At 46.9% G+C, this 20,054-nt stretch overlaps 2 protein-coding genes across 4 annotated transcripts in view; one reads left to right on the top strand and one right to left on the bottom strand.

Moving 5' to 3' along the window:
- LOC140208596 (uncharacterized) overlaps nucleotides 1-20,054 on the bottom strand; it is a 587,054-nt gene that overhangs the window by 11,181 nt on the left and 555,819 nt on the right. The window contains exons 1-2 of one of the 3 annotated variants that reach the window (XM_072277385.1): nucleotides 4,761-4,910; nucleotides 2,145-2,307 (exon numbers count right to left, since the gene is read on the bottom strand). The gene's annotated coding sequence lies outside the window, so the exon portion shown is untranslated. Of the gene's footprint in view, nucleotides 1-2,144; nucleotides 2,312-4,760; nucleotides 4,911-20,054 lie in introns of those variants that run through there. The other 2 variants (XM_072277383.1, XM_072277384.1) reach the window with 2 other exon arrangements.
- Nucleotides 7,744-17,825, top strand: LOC140208608 (uncharacterized). Its single transcript, XM_072277414.1, has 2 exons — nucleotides 7,744-7,814; nucleotides 14,751-17,825. The coding sequence occupies exon 2, from the start codon at nucleotides 14,867-14,869 to the stop codon at nucleotides 15,635-15,637; it is 771 nt and encodes a 256-aa protein (XP_072133515.1). The 5' UTR covers nucleotides 7,744-7,814; nucleotides 14,751-14,866; the 3' UTR covers nucleotides 15,638-17,825.

Raw genomic sequence — 20,054 nt, forward strand, 5'->3', positions numbered from 1 at the left:
TTCTTTTGGCCACCCCATTAGTAATGCCACCTTTGTAAACAACTTACTCACCGCTCTATGGCTAGCTCGAGTTTTGGCTATTAATAAATGTGCGGCCCACACCCACATGTCCAACCGGGTCACTAAAGGCAATACTTTAGCAGCTAAGACAGCAAAAAGTGTGGCACAATCCTCAGTAGTTGTAGTCCCCTCGGGTTCCCGTCAGGCAACCTTCTGTGACTGAAGCAGAACAGGTTTGCCAGACATGCGGGAGGTATATACTTTTCAGGGGGGCACCTCCGAGGAGGAGCGCAAACTGTGGTCCCAGATGGGGTGCCAGAAAGTCCCCGACCTAAGTTTTTGGATCACCCCAGCGGGACAGGTTTGTGTTCCTACACAGTTTTTACCAATATTGGTTGATTATATACATGATTGTAGACACCTGGGAAAGGAGGGAATCATTGGTAACCTGTACCCTGCACACCGGGTATGACTCCCTTAACAGGTGAACCTTCTTTGTGTCTAAAAGTTGATTTTATTGAATTGCCTAGAGTACATTGCTTTAGATAGTGCTTAGTTATTATAGATGCATTTAGTAGCTGGACTGAAGCTATTCCAACTACCAATAATACTGCTTTGACTGTTGTGAAGGTATTATTATGGGAAATAATTCACAGGTACGGCCTGCCAAAGATGCTAAGCTCTGACAATGGCCCACACTTTGTGGTGAAAGTAAATGATGGGGTATGTAATGAACTAGCTATGAAGCAACAATTCCACTGTGCACACAACCCACGGGCCACTGGCATAGTGGAGAGAGCCACTCTGAAGAGTAAATTGGCCAAACTAACAGCGGAGACTGGACTCACTTGGTTGAAGGTCCCACCTTTAGCCCTATTCCACATGAGGGTTACCCCACAGGGGAAAACAGGGTTGTCACCAGCTGAAATCATTTATGGATGGCCCATGAGGACACACTGGGGACCAAGACCTGGTGTACCATTTCTCACAGAAAGTCTACCAGCAAAATTCGATATGCATACCCGAGGGAAAGGGATAGGGAAATATATATGCAAACTAACCAAAATTCTCCAAACATTACATTCACAGGTACGACAGACTTACAAGGAAGAGAACTGCCCCCCAGAAAGGAGTGACTATGCCACCATAGAACCTGGGACTTTTGTCCTGATCAAGAACTGGGATCGAGGGAATCTCGGATTTCAGTGGAGAGGACCATATCAGGTGTTACTGATCACTCCCACGGCTGTGAAGCTGAAGGGGCAATCTTGGTGGATACATCAAACAGACTACAAATTTATTACTGAAGGAAATGAGTAGAAGTACTCTCTCAGACTAAAGGAAAATGTATTGGCTGATAGCGGTGTTCTGTGGTTCCCTGGTGTTTAGGTCTTTGAGAGGGCTCACTGATAAGTCAACGCTGTACTCAGTAGTTTTCTGTGTAAAAAATTACTGCTTTGTTGATCATGTAATGATCAAAAGGAGGGAATGATAAAGTATATAAAAGGGTTAACACGTTGTTAAACAATAGCAGCCTGTTTTTCTGAAAGAAACTGCTGATGATCAACAGATGTGCTGAGCCACGCTGAGCCATATTTCTTCTTGAGGGTGGCTAGCTGGGGTTTCAGGATGCTTATCTCCCTGTGCACTCATGCACAGAGATAGGACAGCTTCAGTCTGTTCTATGTGTGTAAGCCATTATGACTATTTTGTAACTTGTCTTTAGGGGCTGTCATGTAGCAAATAACTTTGGCTCCAGCCTGCCTTGTGTGGGGGGTATCTGGACGGATATATCTGTGGTGTAAGGGGAATTGTTAGTCAGTTAGTGGATTGGGCAGGAACAGTCATGGACTGTTCCTGTTTGAGGGACTAACTGAGTAACCCTGGGTGCTTGGAATAAAGAGTTGGTACTTCTACGGTCTCTGAGTGACTTTATCCGGATTCAACTTCCACAGACTGGGAGTGGTTTTAAAGGGCTGGGCTGCTGGAAGCACATCACCAGACCTGGAGTGATTGCAACTGGGTCTGACAGAGGCATAACAGGTTCTTCTGGGTACATTTAGTCTCACTCCAACTATTTCCTACCTTCATTTGTACAGGTATGTAATGTCTAAAGGACCAGTGTTTGAGTAAATAAGACTCACCAAACTTTCTCCTGACTGAATCACTGGAATCTCCAAGTCAGATGGATTCTCTCCGTTGATGCTCTCAATCCTCAGGCTGGTTCACTTGTTGCTGTTCCCTTGTCTTCAGTTGTGCTTTGCTTCCAGTTGGGGTTTTTCTTCCAATAAATCTCTCAGCGCAGGTCTAACTTTAACGTGAAAGACAATGAAGCACATTAACAATAAAAAGGAGAAACAAACATTTCTGCTTAATGTTACTAAGAACAAAGCTCACTGAAATTTAAACATTGAAGGCAGATATAATGATCTCAGTGAACAATCTATTATTGTCCCTCACACGTCACAAAATGATGTGGGATAAGAACAACCCATCATTCAGTCATGGTAAGACATAAGACACAGGAACAGAATTAAGTGATTCGATCCATCTGGTCTGCCCCACCACTCAACCATGGCTGATTTTTATTCCAACACCATATTCCTGCCTTCCTCCTGTAACCCTGAAGCTATTCAGCGATCATGAATATGTTAATCTCTGTCATAAATATACCCAAATGGCAGCCTCAACCAACCTCTGCGGCAACAAATTCCACAGATCAGACATCTTTTGGCCAAAAAATTTTTTTCATGTCAGTTTTAAAGGGAAGCATCTTTATTCTGAGACTGTGCTGTCAGATCACAGACTCTCCGTCTAATGGAAACATCCTCTCCATGTCCACTGTATCCAGGCTTTTCAGCATTCGGGAGGTTTACTTGACCATACATCCCTCCACCACCCCCATCGTCCCTCTGAACTCCATAGAGCACAGGACCAGAACCATCAAATGCTCCTCATACATAATGCCGATCATTCCTGAGATTATTCTTGTAAACCTTGTTTGGAACAACTGTACATACACATTTCCAGGAATAATAGACAAATTGGTACCAGGATAATTTACAGGGAAATGTTGTGCTTTCTTTACTGTTCTACTGTTACATATCTTGTGGGTATCTTGTGACTGTCTTATGACCACGATGTAATGGAGTATCTTGTGAGCATGATGTAATGGAGTATCTTGTGAGCATGATGTAATTGCGTTGTGATGGTGGGGTCAAGTAATTTTCCTGCCAGTGTGAGGTCATGTGATGACCTGTTCCAACAGGTATACATGGGGAAACCCCTGTTGTTATGGAGTTAGTTTGTCAGTTAGTTTTGCTGCGTAATCATCTCATGACGTAGTTCTGTTTCAAAGCAAAGTTTTACTTTCAATTTTAAGGTAAAACCGTTGTGCTGGCAGTTTCGCCAATTGCTGCCAGGTTTTGTTTGTTTACCTTTGCAGTCTAGTGTCGGAGAGTGAAGACCTTTACCAAACTACAGGAACCCAAAGGATTGAGTAAAGTTGCTGTCGTTTGGCAGTTTCATAAAGGATCAACCTTATTGAATCTTCGTTCAGAATTAGTGATCTGCATCTGAGGTAACCCCTGCAAGCTCAGGAAAAGTTTGTGCGGTGTTCCCCATCCAGAAAAAGGTCAGTTCCTTTAAGCCGTTTTACTTCCTTTGTCGTGAATCCTTTGGACAGAATCAGCAGAAACGTCACGTCTTCGAAGAAATCTGTTTCCAAAGAAGTCTCTCCTTATTGACTTTGTAAATCTCCTTGGACTTTCAAATTTACCACTTTAAGACTGTGTTCGAATTTACCACTTACAGTTAACGTAAGTTAGTCGTTAGTTTACTTTTCACTATTGTTGAGCAGAGTTAAATACATGTTTAAGTTTGTTTATAAAACCTAACTCAATTCTATATTCACAGTTGCCGACCACATAACACTACGATCACAAAACGAGCCATTTCCATTTCCAAGTGAAACCAGGTTTATTTCAGTAAATATAAACCAGTCCAGGGTGAATGTAATAAAAGGAAACTGGAATTACCAGAAACACTCAGCAGGGAAGGAACAGCTGTGGGGACAGGAACAAACTTTACAATTTAGGTTGATAACGTTTCATCAGAATGACTTCAAACATTTTCAGTTTTTAGTGCAGATCTCCAGCAACTTGAGATTCTGCTTGATTTCCACCGAGTGACCCGTGACTGTGAGGAACTGCAGAGACCTTTGGATACAGATCAGCACATCACAGAAACCATTCTTCCCCTTAGACTTCCCAGTCCCTCCGTAAAACAGGCAGTGAAATGAAAGATCCCCACAACCTGGGACGTTCTCCGTTCTCACCCACACCAGTCAGGGAGAAGACAACAGCCATAAAGCTCAAGGACAAATGCAAGGAGCCTCAGGAAGTGAGGTGAGTTGGGGGAAGTTAACAGGACTCAGTGGTCAACATTACATTTCCCCAACACAACGTGGAGGAAGCATCACTACCCACCGGGGAGTATAAACACACACCACGTGATCTTGCGTCACAAAACGGAGGGCGGGGCTAACTAGCCTCACGTGACCAGTTGGCGGGACTTCCATTTCAATTCTGCGGAAAGAGACAGCCTGGGCTCCTGGTTTGGGTCGTTCAATGCAGATTAAGTGAAGTCGACACGTTTCTGACGAGCCCAGATAACTGGGTACTAAATGAGTAATTGGCCCGCAGTTCGGGGCTGACGGTCAACATCAGATCTCCCCGCTCGGGATCGGTCTCAGTACTCACCGATGGGAAAGTGATATCTTCGGCCCGCAGTGATCCCGACCCCCGGCTCCCCGACCTGGGAGGCGATCGTCCCTTCCCGATCCCGCAGACAACTCGCTTCAGCACTGAGCGGAAAGGCACCGTCCGTCTGGCGACAGTGAGCATGCGCGGAGAGATTATTGCGTCTCCGGAGGGCGGGGCCTCGGGAACAGACACGCTGCTGCTGCCCGTCTGCGGTTAAATGGGCGGGGCGAACGGGATCACGTGACCGCTGGGTCCCCCACAACCCAGGGAGAGACTCCAGCGACCCGCCCGCCACTCTGTGTTATGTACCGGCAGCGATAGAGCACAAACTCAGTCTGTATTAGTATAAACTAATATCTGTATTAGTATAGAGACAATTAAACAAACTACTCTTCTAAACAGAAGTTAACAGTGTTATGCGTTTTGTGGCTGCAAAAATGTCAAGTTTAGGAACAGTTCTGAAAGTTTCAAAATGGCAAGTTTCAGTTTTCCACGGAATGGGGAAATTTGTAAATCCACATTAAAATGCAACGAGGAAGTAATCAGAAAGAACTTCACAGGTTCCGCGCTGGGAAAACGAAATACAAATCACAGAAGATTGTCAGCCGTCGAACCGTATTCCAAAGTGTGTGTGTGTGTGTCTGTCTGTCTCCCCCCTCCCTCTCTCTGTCTCTCTCTCTCTCTCTCTCCTTCTCTGAGACTGAGAGCTCCAGCAGTCAGTGGCTGACGTCATACTCCCGCCTCCTGCAGCCTCTCTTAAAGTCACACCCAGAGCAAAAGAAACCTGCGATCTCGTAACACTTGTCCCTCACATCTCCTCTCACCTTAAATATATTAGACATTTCAACCCCCAGGAAAAGTATATCGCCTGTCCGCTCTATCTATTCCTCTTTTAATCTTATAAATGTCCATCCAGTCTCACCCCAGCCTGCGCCGCTCTGGAGAAAACAACACGTTTGTCCAGCCTCTCGTTACAGCTCTCTTAACCACCGGATCAATCTGTGCAGTCTCTTTCAGGGAGCTGTGAACTTGGATCCAATATCCCTCTGCTTATCGACACTGTTCAGGGACTTTCATTCAACAGTGTACTGTCTCTTTACATTTAACAGTGTACTGTCTCTTTACATTCGACCTACCGAGCTGCCAAGATGATCATCACTAATCAAATCTCACTGAGTTTTCTCAGGTCCTGCTGAATTTATTCCCAAGTGCACAAGTACGAGAAGGTACAGGGACAGAGAAACACCCAACCCCCCCACCGGAGAAGAGGTACAAAAGCCTTGAAGTGCTTACCACCAGGCTCATGGACAGCTTCCTGTCTGCGGTAGTCAGCCAAATGAATGGTCTCCAGTCCAATAAAATGGACTCGACCTCACAATGTAACTCGAAGTGACCCTGCCCCATATATCTATCTGCACTGCACTTTCTCTGCAGCCATAATGCTTTGTTACAGTTATTGTTTTGTCGTATATCAGCTCAATGTACTGTTGTAATGTATTGATCTCTGTGGAGGTAGGTCGAGCAAGATTTTCACTGTAGCTCAGTACGTGATAAGAATAAACAAATTCCCCATTTTAATTGTGCGGAAATATTAGACAGTCTGAGGTTCTGCTTTGGAACCACAGAGGAAAACTTAACTGAACTGAGGAACACAAATAAATAGAAAAGGCTTCAATCTCACATTACCATCTGCGGTAACTAGGATCAGGTGACCGGTGGTGGGTCTCCCAGACCATTTATCAGAATCAGGTTTAATAGCACCGGCAGATGTCATGTAATTTGTTGTCTCTGTGGCAGCAACAGAACCTAATTCATAGCAATAGATTTTAACCCCCTCTGTGGTGGGGATTTACAGACATTCACCACCCTCAGAATGGAAACATTTCCCGGACAGTCCACCCCCTTTTTCAGAGACTGGGATCCCTGGTTCAACCGATAATAATGTTGTGCATTTCAATGTGTTCACCTCTCAGTCCTCGATTCTCTAAATGAAAGGGTTATCACATTTGATCTTTCTTCATATGATGACCCACCACTCCAGGGATCAGTCTGGTGAATCTTCATTGCACTCTCCATAACAAATACTCTCTAACCTCTTTGTTAATCCTCTATGGAATTAATTTCCATCTTCTGCAGCCCCGTGTTGCCCCAACCACTCACCTCCCACCCCCGTCACTATTTCCACCTTCCCACCTCCCCCTCACCTGGATCCACCTCTCACTCCCCAGCTCTTGCCCCATCCCCACCCCTCACCTCTTTTCTCGGACTATTTCCCGTCCACTCTCAGTCCAGAGGGAGGGTCTCGGCCCGAAATGTTGACGGTCCATTTCCCTCCACAGATGCTGCCCGACCCACTGAGTTCCTCCGGCAGTTTGTTCTTTGGTCTGTGTGACCCGTGTTAGTGTGGGGAGCGGGATTTTACACCATATTCCCGGTACAGTCTCAACAAAACACAAATAATTGTCACTTTGCCCGGACCATTGGCCCCGCTTGCAGGGCAACAGTCTGCCGGTGTTTGCCCCCCAATGTGGTGAATCGCCACCACCGTGGGCTCAGACATTTCCACAGATGAGCCCCTCCTGTCCCCACCGGGACAAACATCCTGTCCGCCCCCTCTCTCCCCGTCTTCATCCTCTCCCTCCCCGGGGAACCGGCATCAAACCGACGGGCCGAGCGGTCTCCTCCTACCTCTCACCGACACGTCAGACTCCGGCCGCAGGAGACGCTTCACAAACGCCCCAACTTCCCTCGGAGGGAAATGGAAATAAATCAGAAAGCGGACATTTACTTTGACGGTTGTCCCGCCGTGACGGAAAGTTCGGGAGACGGAGTCAGCGGGGGTAACGCCCTCTCGGCTGGTCCGCCTCCGCTATTGGTTGGAAGTAGTGATTGATATCGCTTCGCACCAATGGGAATAGCGCAGCGCGTGACTTCTCTGTTGACAGCGGTGGGGGAGGGGCTGGTCACGTGATCAGTAGCCCAGCCGTTAAACCGACCAAGCTCGAGCTCACCAGCGCGCGGGGCACAAAAGGCCCCGGATGATCGGTTGAGGTGAGAAGGGATCTCCGGGTTGGGGGTCTCACCGGGCGGCGTTTTCAACACCGACTTCGGGTAGTTGCTGTGACTCCGGACTCCGTGACCCGCAATCCCGGGACAGTCCTGCTCTCTTCCCTCTCTCTCAGCCCCACCATCCGTACACGGGCCCCGGGGAGCTTCCGGCTGATGAGGGAATGGGAACCGATGGGTCTCTCAGACAGAGCTGAGCTCCAGCTGTCTAAATGCAAGGATCGGGAACTCGGAGAAAGGGAACAAAATCTTTTACATCAGCTGTTGTGAAAATCACCTTTGTTCTGCCTCCAGTCACAAACCAGAGAAAATCTGCAGATGCTGGAAATCCGAGCAACACACACAAATTGCTGGAGGAACTCAGCATTAGTACTCTTTTCCATAGATGCTGCCTGGCCTGCTGAGTTCCTCCAGCATTTTGTGTCTGTTGCTTGTTCCACCCCCTCTTGTTCTGGACTTTCTACCCGTGAGAACATGTTTTGTCCCACTCTCTCTGGGTACATAATGATATCAAACACAAGTGGGGAGAAGTGGAGTGATAGTTTGAATCTGACTTTTTAAAGCGTCATTTAGCAAGCAAATCAGATATGGACAATGTGCAAGAAAATCCTTCATTACCCATCACAGGACTGCTACATAGTCTGTGTGAGAGTGCAGACTGAACACGATCAAACCCAGAGGAGATCAAAGTTCTTACCGACAGTGATTTGCTAGCTGTTAAAATGAATACCTCTCTATTTAAAGTTCACTCTGCCCATGTTGTCACTGGTTAAAAGAATGCAGAATACAAGATTTATGTGCACACTCATCATTATAAATTAGAGGGGACAAGAGGGGAAAGGGGATTAGAGGGGATTAAAAGTGGTAAGACATCCAGTGTCCCCGATGCCCTCACCTACAAGATGTACATCCAGCTGCAGCTTGTAACCCTGCACTTTACAGAGTTGGAACTTGAAATGGATGAATCCCATATCATCTAGGAGTTTGGAGGGGGGGTCGTTGGGATAGATATGACATGAAGAGAGGTGAATTACACCCAAGGTGCAGGACACAGGAAACTAGGTGAGAGTCAGGAGGGGGAATGAGGTTAAATAGCCATTGAAGAGTACTCTGTGTCCATCCCACACAACAACAGGCGGGCCACTTTAGAAATTGTTGGGCGGAGTACTGACAGAGGAAAGTCAAAGGGGTGATAGGGGATTCGTTAGTGAGGGGAACAGAATAAGAGGGGACTAATATCCTAGTGATAAGGCTTGTTAGTGTTAGTGTGGGGAGAGTGTGATGTGGTTAAAATAAGTTGCAGGGGATTTGGGAGATAGAATGACAGAACAGATAGTGGGGAGGGTGAATTTAATTGAATTGACTTTATTACATACATCCTTCCTATACATGAGGAGTAGAAATCTTTACATTACATCTCCATCTAAATGTGCAATGTGTAATTTATAATAAATAGTTAGTACATAGGACAGTCAATATAACAAAGAAATGCAATTGTATCAGCATGAATTAATCAGTCTGATGGCCTGGTGGAAGATGATGTCCCGGAGCCTGTTGGTCCTTTTGCTGTGGTACCGTTTCCTGGATGGTAGCAGCAGGAACAGTTTGTGGTTGTGGTGAATTGGGTGGCCAAAATCCTTTGGGCCCTTTCTCACACAGAGGGTTATGCTTCTGTGGATTGCTCTGCCTCAGAAGGCAGCGGAGGCCAATTCTCTGGATTCTTTCAAAAAAGAGTTAGATAGAGCTCTTAAAGATAGCAGAGTGAAGGGATATGGGGAGAAGGCAGGAAAAGGGTACTGATTGCGGATGATCAGCCATGATCACAGTGAATGGTGGTGCTGGCTTGAAGGGCTGAATGGCCTACTGCACCTATTGTCTATTGTCTACACACCTATCCCTGTAAATGTCCTGAATAGTGGGAAGTTCACATCTACAGATGTGCTGGGCTGTCTGCACCACTCTCTGCAGGTTCCTGTGATTAAGGGAAGTACAGTTCCCATACCAGGCAGTGATGCAGCCAGTCAGGATGCTCTCAATTGTGTTCCTGTACAAAGTTCTTAGGATTTGTGGCCCCATCCCAGACTTCTTCAACCGTCTGAGGTGAAAGAGGTGCTGTTGTGCTCTTTTCACAACACAGCCGGTATGTACAGACCATGTGAGATCCTCAGAGATGTTTATGCCAAGGAACTTAAAGCTGTTCACCGTCTCAACCCCAGATCCATTGATGTCATTCGAGGTTAGCCTGTCTCCATTCCTCCTGTCATCCACAATCAGCTCCTTTGGTTTTTTTAGATCAGATTCAACTTTATTGTCATTGTGCCAAGTACAGATACAAAGCGAATGAAATGCAGTTAGCATCTGACCAGAAATGCAAAGAATAGTGTTATTTGCAAAATAACTGAGAATAAAAAGTAAGTGCTACAGCACACAAATATAAAAGTACTGAGACAGTACAATATGGGTGCAATACTGCTTAGCGCTGTGATGTGAGGTTCAGCAGGGTCACAGCCTCAGGGAAGAAGCTCTTCCTGTGCCTGCTGGTGCGGGAGCGGAGGCTCCTGTAGCACCTACTGGATGGGAGGAGAGTAAAAAGTCCATGGTTAGGGTGAGATGCATCCTTGATAATGTGTTTTGCCCTGCCCAGCCAGCGTTTATGGTAGATGTTCTCAATGGTGGACAATTAGGTGCCGATAATCCGCTGGGCAGTTTTCACCACACAGTGGAGTGCTTTGTGGTCCGAAAGGGGACAATTGCCATACCACACTGAGATGCAGTTGGTGAGTATGCTCTCAATGGTACACCGGTAAAAGTCGGTCATATCCTGGGACAGAGGTGAGCTTTATTGATGCTCCGCAGGAATTAAAGGCGCCGTTGCAACTTTTTGATCAGGATGGAAGAGCTCAGGGACCAGGTGAGATCCTCGAAAATGTGGACACCAAGGAATTTGAAGCTTGATACATGCTCCACTACAGTTCCGTTGATGGAGATTGGGAGTGTGGCTCCTAGCATGCCTGAAGTCCACAATGATCTCCTTGGTCTTCTGGGTGTTAAGGGCCAGATTGTTGTCGGCACACCACGCAGCCAGGTGCTGGACCTCGTCCCTGTAGGCTGTCTCGTCATCCCCTCTGATCAGGCCAACCACCATGGTGGCCTCTGCGAACTTGATTATGGAGTTAGAACCATGTACAGGAACACAGTCACAGGTGAAAAGGGAGTACAGAAGAGGGCTCAGCACACAGCCCTGAGGCACGCCGGTGTTCAGGGTGAGAGTGGAGGAGGAGAGGTTGTCTAACTTAACTGATTGGGGTCTGTTCGTCAGACAGTCCAAGGTCCAATTGCAGAGGGATGAGCTGATACCAAGCTGGCCAAGTTTGGTGATCAGCTTGAAGGGGCTTACAGAATTGAATGCTGAACTAAAGTCAATGAACCTCATTCTGACGTAAGAGTTGGGGCTGTCCAGGTGGGTCAGGGCAGAGTGAAGTGCCGTGGAGATGGTGTCCTCTGTTGACCTGCTGGTGTGATAGGAAAATTGATGGGGGTCCAGGGTAGTGGGCAGACAGGATTTCAGATGTGATAGAACCAGTCTCTCAAAGCACTTTGCAATGATGGGGGTGAGTGCAACTGGCCGGAAATCATTCAGGCTCGTGGCAGTAGAATGCTTTGGCACTGGCACGATGGTGGTGATCTTGAAGCTTATGGGGACAACACCCTGGGCCAGTGACAGATTAAAAATGTCCGTGAAGACCCCGGCCAACGGCCCTGCACAGACTCTGAGCAAATGGTCAGGTATTCCATCCGGACCAGCTGCCTTCCGTACATTCACCCTGCTCAGGGTCCACAAACATCGGAGGTGGAAAGTGAGAGAGACAGTTCACCAGGTGGGAGATCCGCTTTGAGGGTGACCTCCTTGTTCCCTCGGTCAAAGCGAATGTAGAAGTAATTGAGCTCATCAGGGAGGGTAGCAGAGCTGGAAGGGGGCACAGTACTAGGAGGTTTGAAGTCTGTAATGACCTGTATGCTATGCCACATGGGCCGGGGGTCAGAGGAGTTGAAATGCTCCTCGATTCTCTGTTTGTATATGTGTTTAGCCTGAGAGATTCCCCTCCTCAGGTTGGCCCTGGCTGAGCTGTAAGCCTCCTGGTCTCCAGACCTGAAGGCTGAATCTCTGGCTTTGAGTGGGAGGTGAACCTCTCTGTTCATCCATGGTTTCTGATTGGGGAAAACTTTTATTTGTTTTAGTAATGTCTCTCTATCTACACACTTGTTGATGTGATCAAGGACAGAGTTGGTGTATAAATCAATGTTAATCTGAGAGTCTGTGATGGTATGGGCAGCAAACGTGCTCCAGTCTGTGTGCTGGAATTGGTGCTGAAAAGCAGAGTCAGCCCCCTCCAGCCAGATCTTAATAGTCTTCATTGTGGGTTTCACACGTTTAATGACTGGGCTATACTTGGGAAGCAGAAACAATGAAAGATGGTCGGACCATCCCAGGTGGGGGAGGGTAGTGAGTTTGTAAGCGTCAGCCACATTTGTGTAGACATTGTCTAAGGTTTTATTCCACGTGGTGGTGCATAATACATTTTGGTAATATCTTGGAAGCACGGTACGTAGGTTACAATGATTAAAGTCTCCAGCGACAGTCAAAGCTCCATCTGGATGCAATGTCTGCAGCTTGCTAATAGCAGCACTGAGGTCTTTCATGGCTACTTTAGCATCAGCATCCAGTGGAACATAAACTGCGACAGCAATGATGCATGTTTTGTGACAATGAGGGGAGGTTGTTTTCTTGACACCAGTCAGATGTTGTTCAGACACCAGATACAGTCAGCAATCAAATGGTTGAGCATGCAGCCCTCTCCTCCCCAACCTCCCGCCACCTTCTTTATGGGGTCTCTGCCCCTACCCTCTTCAGTCCTGACGAAGGGTTATGGCCCGAAATGTTAACTGATCATTTCCACGGATGCGGCCCGACCTGCTGAGTACCTCCAGCGTGTTGTGAATGGTGCGATGAATGTGCTGAGCTGTGTATATCACAATGCAAGAAGCATCGCAGGAAAGCCAGATGAGCTCAGGACAGGGAATTATGATATTGTAGCCATAATTGGGACTTGGTTGCACCCAACATCTGAGGGATTTGGAGGAACAAATTCATAGAGAGATCGCAGACCATGCCAAGAAACAAAAGTTGATTCAGTAAGTGATTTTAACTTTCCATGTATTGACTGTGAATCCCATACTGTAAAAGGACTAGATGGGGTGTAGTTTGTCAAATGTGCCCTTGATCAGTACGTAGAATTCCTGATGTAGAAGTGTGCAATGATCTGTTAGGAAATGATACGGGGCTGGTGACAGAAATTAGTGATCATAATGCCATGAGAATCAAAGTAAATATGAAAAAAGAGAGGTCTGGGCCATGGGTTGAGATTCTAACTTGGAGAAATTTAATGGTATCAGAAAGGATCTAACAAGTGTGGTTTGGGACAGGCTGTTTCCTGGCAAAGGAGTACTTGGTAAGTGGGAGGCCTTCAGAAGTGAAATTTTGAGGGTGTAGGGATTGTATGTGCCTGCCAAAATAAAAGTTGAAAGGTAACTGGTGCAGGGTACCTTGGTTTTCAAGAGATATTGGGGCCCCGGATATTTTGTTCCTCTAAATGCCTGACTGTTGGGTGCTACCAAGACTCACTAATGACTACAATATCATAATTCCACCGCCTGAGCCCATCTGACTTTTTTTTTAGTCATCATCTGTTGGTTTCTAAAAGCTTCCCAATCGTTTTTGCTCTTTTGTTTGCCCTCTCTTTGGCTTTTATGTTGGCTTTGGCTTCTCATTTCATCCACAGTTGTGTCTTCCTGCATTTCCAATGCTTCCACTTCTTTGGGATGTATCTATCATTCAGCTCCCGAATTGCTCCCAGAAGCTCCAGCCATTGCTGCTCCGTTGTCACTCCCAACTTTTCCCTTCCAACCAAGTTTGGCCAGCTTCTCTGTCATAGAAAAATGGAGAAGTTCAGTATGGAAACAGGCTATTTGGCCCATCTAGTCAATGCTGAAAAAAACATTTAAGGTCTCTACTGCAACTACCTGCACTGGAACTTTCACCTTCAGACCCCTACCATCCAGGCTCCCATCCAAACTTCTTTTAAATGGTGAAACCGAGCTCATATTCACCACTTGTGTTGACATCTCATTCCACACTCTCACGACCATTTCAGTAAAGAGCTTTTCCAAATGTTCCCATTAAATTTTCACCTTCTCCATTTAACCATGACCTCTAGTTGTCATCCCACCCAACCTCAGTGGAAACAGCTGCTTGCATTTACCCTATCTATACCGTCATAATTTTGTATACTTCCAACAAATCCTCAAAGCAATGTATAATTTCCTTGTTTATGTTTAGAGCCTTTTTTAGGTGTATAAAATGATGAGGTGCATTGATCATGTGGATAGCCAGAGGATTCTTTCCCAGGGCTGAAATGGCTAACACGAGGTTGTTAGTTTTGAGATGCTTGGAAATAGATACTAAGGGGATGTCAGGGGTAAGTTTTTTTACACAGAGTGGTGGGTGTGTGGAATGCACTGCCGGCTATTTGTGTGAGGTTGTATCAGCTACTGTGGGGCCAGGGACCCATGCAGCTCATTGGGAACAGGGAATAATAACAATGGAGAGAGTCAGACTGAACCACGTCACAGATTGGAGATGGCATAAATATCCTATTCTTATAGAGACAGGAACAGTATCAAAGAATATGTTGGTCATTCCAGATACCAGCACTGTGCCCAGTTAGAAGATGATTTCTCTCTCCAACTTGGGTTGAACTTCACTGTAACAGTGTGATGCCAGATCACACGTTGACAACTCAAGTGATCTAATCTGAAATATTGTCCTACGCCCATTGATGGATTTTGTAAATATTTTTACAGGTTAAAAATGACAAGGAATTTGTCTATGGGAATCTCAAACACAACACGCCAGTTTTGCTGTCTCTATCCAGATATTTAAGAAGAGGAGCAAGGGATTCACTCGGTCATCTGACCGAATGGCTCACCAGCGAGTCCACACCGGGGAGAGGCCATTCACCTGCTCGGACTGTGGGAAAGGATTCACTAAATCACCTCACCTACAGAGGCACCAGTCAGTTCACAATGGGGAGCGGCCGTTCACCTGCTCGGACTGTGGGAAGGGATTCACTGAATCATATAACCTACTGATACACTTGTCAGTTCACACTGGCGAGATGGCGTTCACGTGCTCAGACTGCAGGAAGGGATTCACTTGCTCATCCCTACTGAAGGTGCATCAGCGAGTTCACACTGGAGAGAGGCCGTTCACCTGCTCTGACTGTGGGAAGGGATTCACTTCCTCCTCTGTTCTACAGAGACACCAGCGAGTTCACACTGGGGAGAGGCCGTTCACCTGCTCAGTGTGTGGGAAGGGATTCACTCGATCATCCCACCTACAAGCACACTTGTCTGTTCACACTGGGGAGGGGCCGTTCACCTGCTCAGTGTGTGGGAATAGATTCACTTGCTCATCCCAACTGAAGATACATCAGCAAGTTCACACTGGGGAGTGGCTGTTCAACTGCTCAAACTGCGGGAAGGGATTCACTCAGTCATCTGAACTGAAGGTACACCAGCGAGTTCACACTGGAGGGAGTCTGTTCACTTGCTCAGTGTGTGGGAAGGGATTCACTCGGTCATCCAACCTACTGACACATCAGTCAGTTCACACTGGGGAGAGGCCGTTCACCTGCTCGGACTGTGGGAAGGGATTCACCTGCTCATCCCAACTGAAGGTACATCAGTGAGTTCACACAGGGGAGAGGCCGTTCATCTGCTCAGACTGTGGAAAGAGATTCATGCAGTCATCTGAACTGAAGGTACATCAGCGAGTTCACACTGGGGAGAGGTCATTCAACTGCTCAGTGTGTGGGAAGAGATTCACTCGGTCATCCAACCTACAGAAACACCAGCGAGTTCACACTGGGTAGAGGCCGATCTCCTTCTCACACTTTGGGAAGAGATTCTCTCAGCCATCGCCACCAAATGTCCATCATTGAGTTCACACTGGGGAGAAGCCGTTCACCTGCTGTGAACGTGTGAAGCGATTCGCTCAGTCATCTAACCATATGTAACTCTCTCTTCGGCTAGCAGCTTAATATAGGGGGTGATAGCCTCCCAGCCCGGCCAAACTTAAGAAATCTCGTTTGAGTGGATGCTGTGCGATGTGTCCCCTGTTACAAATCAGTACCCCGAAATAACAAACGGTACATAATATGCGATTAAACAATTGGGCTTTGTAGTTATTACTTTGACTATAGGGTTAGTAAAGAAAAAGTAAAGGAAAATGGCCCACTCTCTCCATTCATGTCTTCTCATCTCTCCCCAGCAAAAGACCACAAAAATCTCTCTTCCAGACTCACAAGAAAGAATAACATTTCTCTCATTGGATAGCCCTGCACTTCAAAACCCTGTTGTCTCTAGTCGTAACATAAACATTGCTGCTACAGAGAAACCGTTACCTCAGTAGTGATAGATTACAGAGAGGCCATTACATTAACACTGAAAACTCACAGCACGTTACAGTTCTGACACACTACTGGGTTCACAATAGACAATAGGTGCAGTAGTAGGCTATTTGGCTCTTCGAGCCAGCACTGCCATTCACTGGGATCATGGCTGATCATCCACAATCAGTACCCCGTTCCTGCCTTATCCCCATAACCTTTGACTCCGCTATCTTTAAAAGCTCTATCCATCTCTTTCTTGAAAGCATCCAGAGACTTGGCCTCCACAGCCTTCTGGTGCAGTGCATTCCATATATCCACCACTCTCTGGGTGAAAAAATGTTTCCTCAACTCCATTCTAAATGGCTTACCCCTTATTCTTAAACTGCGGCCTCTGGTTCTGGACTCACCCATCAGTGGGAACATGCTTCCTGCCTCCAGCGTGTCCAATCCCTTAATAAGCTTATATGTTTCAATAAGATCCCCTCTCAGCCTTCTAAATTCCAGTGTATACAAGCTCAGTTGCTCCAATCTGTCGACATATGACAGTCCCGCCATCCCGGGAATTAACCTTGTGAACTTGCGCTGCACTCCTTCAATAGCAAGAATGTCCTTCCTCAAATTTGGAGACCAAAATTGCACACAGTACTCCAGGTGTGGTCTCACCAGTGCCCTGTACAGCTGCAGAAGGACTTCTTTGCTCCTATACTCATTTCCCCTTGTTATGAAGGCCAGCATGCCATTAGCTTGCTTCACTGCCTGCTTGCTTTCAGTGACTGATGTACAAGAACACCTGGATCTCATTGTACTTCCCCTTTTCTTAAATTGATTCCATTTAGATAATAATCTGCCTTCCTGTTCTTACCACCAAAGTGGATAACCTCACATTTATCCATATTAAACTGCATCTGCCATGCATCCGCCCACCCACCCAGCCTGTCAAAGTCACCCTGCATTCTCATAACATCCTCCTCACATTTCACACTGCCACCCAGCTTTGTGTCATTGGCAAATTTGCTAATGTTACTTTTAATCCTTTCATCTAAATCATTAATATACATTGTAAACAGCTGCGGTCCCAGCTCTGAACGTTGTGGAACCCCACTGGTCACCGCCTGCCATTCCGAAAGGGACCCGTTAATCGCTACTCTTTGTTTTCTGTCAGCCAGCCAATTTTCAATCCATGTCAGTACTCTGCCCCCAATACCATGTGCCCTAATTTTGCCCACTAATCTCCTATGCGGGACTTCATCAAGGGCTTTCTGAAGGTCCAGGTACACTATATCCACTGGCTCTCCCTCGTCCATTTTCATACTTACATCCTCAAAAAATTCCGGAAGATTAGCCAAGCACGATTTCTGCACTGGGGAGAAAGTTTCAATAAGCTGCAGGCTGGATATTTGTCCATCACCGTTGCTGAATGCAATTTCGAGAGTGACTGTCGGTGCTGAACTCTGCAATTATTGCTGTTGCTCACCAGACCCAGTTCTGCACCCTGGTCACTGAGCATGGGAGGAGGTTCTTCTGCTGCATATTCACCTTTATTGGGACTGGAGTTTAACGTGGACTGGAGTGGAGAGCGGCCAGTGAAGGAGTGGAGCTTTGAGGCTTTGGCTCGAGAGATTTCAGCGAGCAGAGGCAGAGGATGAGCTTGCTCCCAGTGAGGTAAGGCCGGGAAAGTTTATTTAATTAATTAACCTAGGAGTTAGTAATGGAGGCAGTAGATAGGGCAGTCCAGTGCTCCGATTGTAGGATGTGGGAAGTCAGGGACAGCACAATTGTCTCCGATGTCTACACCTGCAGAAGGTGCATCCAGCTGCAGCTCCTGTGAAATCGGTTCATTTGGGGGGCAGAGGCAGTAATAGATCAGAGTTTCAGGGAGACAGTCACCCCTAAAAGTCAGGAGACAGGTAAATGGGTGACTGTCAGGAGAGGGAAGGGGAATAGACAGAAAGAGCAGAGCACCCCTGTGGTCGTTCCCATCAACAATAAGTATACTGTTGGTGGGGACGACCTACACTTACCAGGGACAAATTGTAGTGGTCACGTCTCTGGCACCGAGACTGGACCCTCAGCTCAGAAAGGAAGGAGTGAAAAGAGGAGAGCAGTAGTGATAGGGGATTCGATAGTTAAGGGGACAGTTAAGAGGTTTTGTGGGAAAGATATAGAATCCCAGTCTGTTCCCTCCCTGGTGCCAGGGTCCACGATATCTTGGATGGAGTTCTCGGTATTCTCAGAAGAGAGGGTGAGCAGCCAGATGTCCTGGTCCACGTGGGGACCAATGACATAGATGGGAGTACGGATGAGGTCCTGAAGAAGGAATAAAGGGAGTTAGGGGAAAAAAGTGAAAAAGCAGGACCGCAAGGGTGCTAATTTCAGGATTGCTGCCTGTGGCACGAGACAGAGAGGGTAGGAACAGGAAGTCATGGCAGTTGAATGCGTGGCTGAAGAGTTGGTGCAGGGGGCAGGGGTTCAGATTTCTGGATCATTGGGATCTCCTCTGGGGAAGGTCTGACCTGTACAACAAGGACAGGCTGCACCTGAACTGGAAAGGGACCAATACCCTGGTGGGCAGGTTTGTTAGAGCTGTTGGGGAGGGTTTAAACTAGTTTGTCAGGGGGGTGGGAATCAGAATGTGAGTGCAGAGATGAGGGTAGAAGGACAAGGGCACGATGCTGTGTGTTCTGAGTTGCTGAGGAAGGACAGGCAGGGGACAAAACATACATGTAGCCAGTTCGAGGGGTTGAAGTGTGTCTATTTCAATGCCAGGAGTATTAGGAATAAAGGGGATGAACTTAGAGAATGGATCAGTACGTAGAACTACGATGTTGTGGCCGTTACTGAAACTTGGCTGGAGGAAGGGCAGGATTGGCTGATGCAGGTACCGGGGTTTAGGTGTTTTACAAGGATTAGGATGGGAGGTAGAAAAGTGGGGGAGTAGCATTACTGGTCAGGGATAGTATCATGGCTATAGAAAGGGAGGACGCTGCAGAGAGAGTGTCCACTGAGTCGGTGTGGGTGGTAGTCAGAAATAGGAAGTGATCAATCACTGTGCCGGGAGTAGTCTATAGGCCCCCAAATAGCCCTCGGGACACCGAGGAGCAGATAAGCAGGCAGATTTTAGAATGGTGCAGGAAATACAGGGTTGTAGTTATGGGTGATTTCAACTTCCCTCATATTGACTGGCACCTCTTGACTGCAAGGGGGATAGATGGGGCTAAATTTGTCAGGTGCTTTCAAGAAGGATTCCTGACACAGTATGTGACCGGCCGATGAGAGGACAGGCCATACTGGATCTAGTTCTGGGTAATGAACCTGGTCAGGTGGCAGACATCTTGGTGGGGGAGCATTTTGGTGAGAGTGACCACAACTCCCTTAGCTTCAGTATAGCTATGGAAAAGGATAAAAACAGACAAAATGGGAAAGTGCTTAACTGGGGAAGGGCTAACTATGAAGGGATGAGGCAGGAATTAGCGAGAGTAAATTGGAAACAGATTTTCAAAGCTGAAAGCACAGAAGTAATGTGGAGGAAGTTTAGGGACCACTTGTGCAGGGTTCAGGATAGGTTTGTCCCACTGAGGCAAGGAAAAAATGGTAGGAAAAGGGAACCGTGGCTGACGAAACATATGAGGCAACTTGCCTAGATGAGGAAGGAAGCATATGTTAGATATAAGAAGCAGTCAGAGCCCTGTTTGTCGCTTTTCGATTGCTCCTACCC

Source organism: Mobula birostris, chromosome 13 (genome assembly GCF_030028105.1).
Source record: "Mobula birostris isolate sMobBir1 chromosome 13, sMobBir1.hap1, whole genome shotgun sequence".
NCBI classification, from domain to species: Eukaryota; Metazoa; Chordata; class Chondrichthyes; order Myliobatiformes; family Myliobatidae; genus Mobula; species Mobula birostris.

What these genes read in the sequence shown, in the direction of transcription:
- LOC140208608 (XM_072277414.1), top strand. Translation starts at nt 14,867, where the DNA reads ATGGCTCACCAGCGAGTCCACACCGGGGAGAGGCCATTCACCTGCTCG.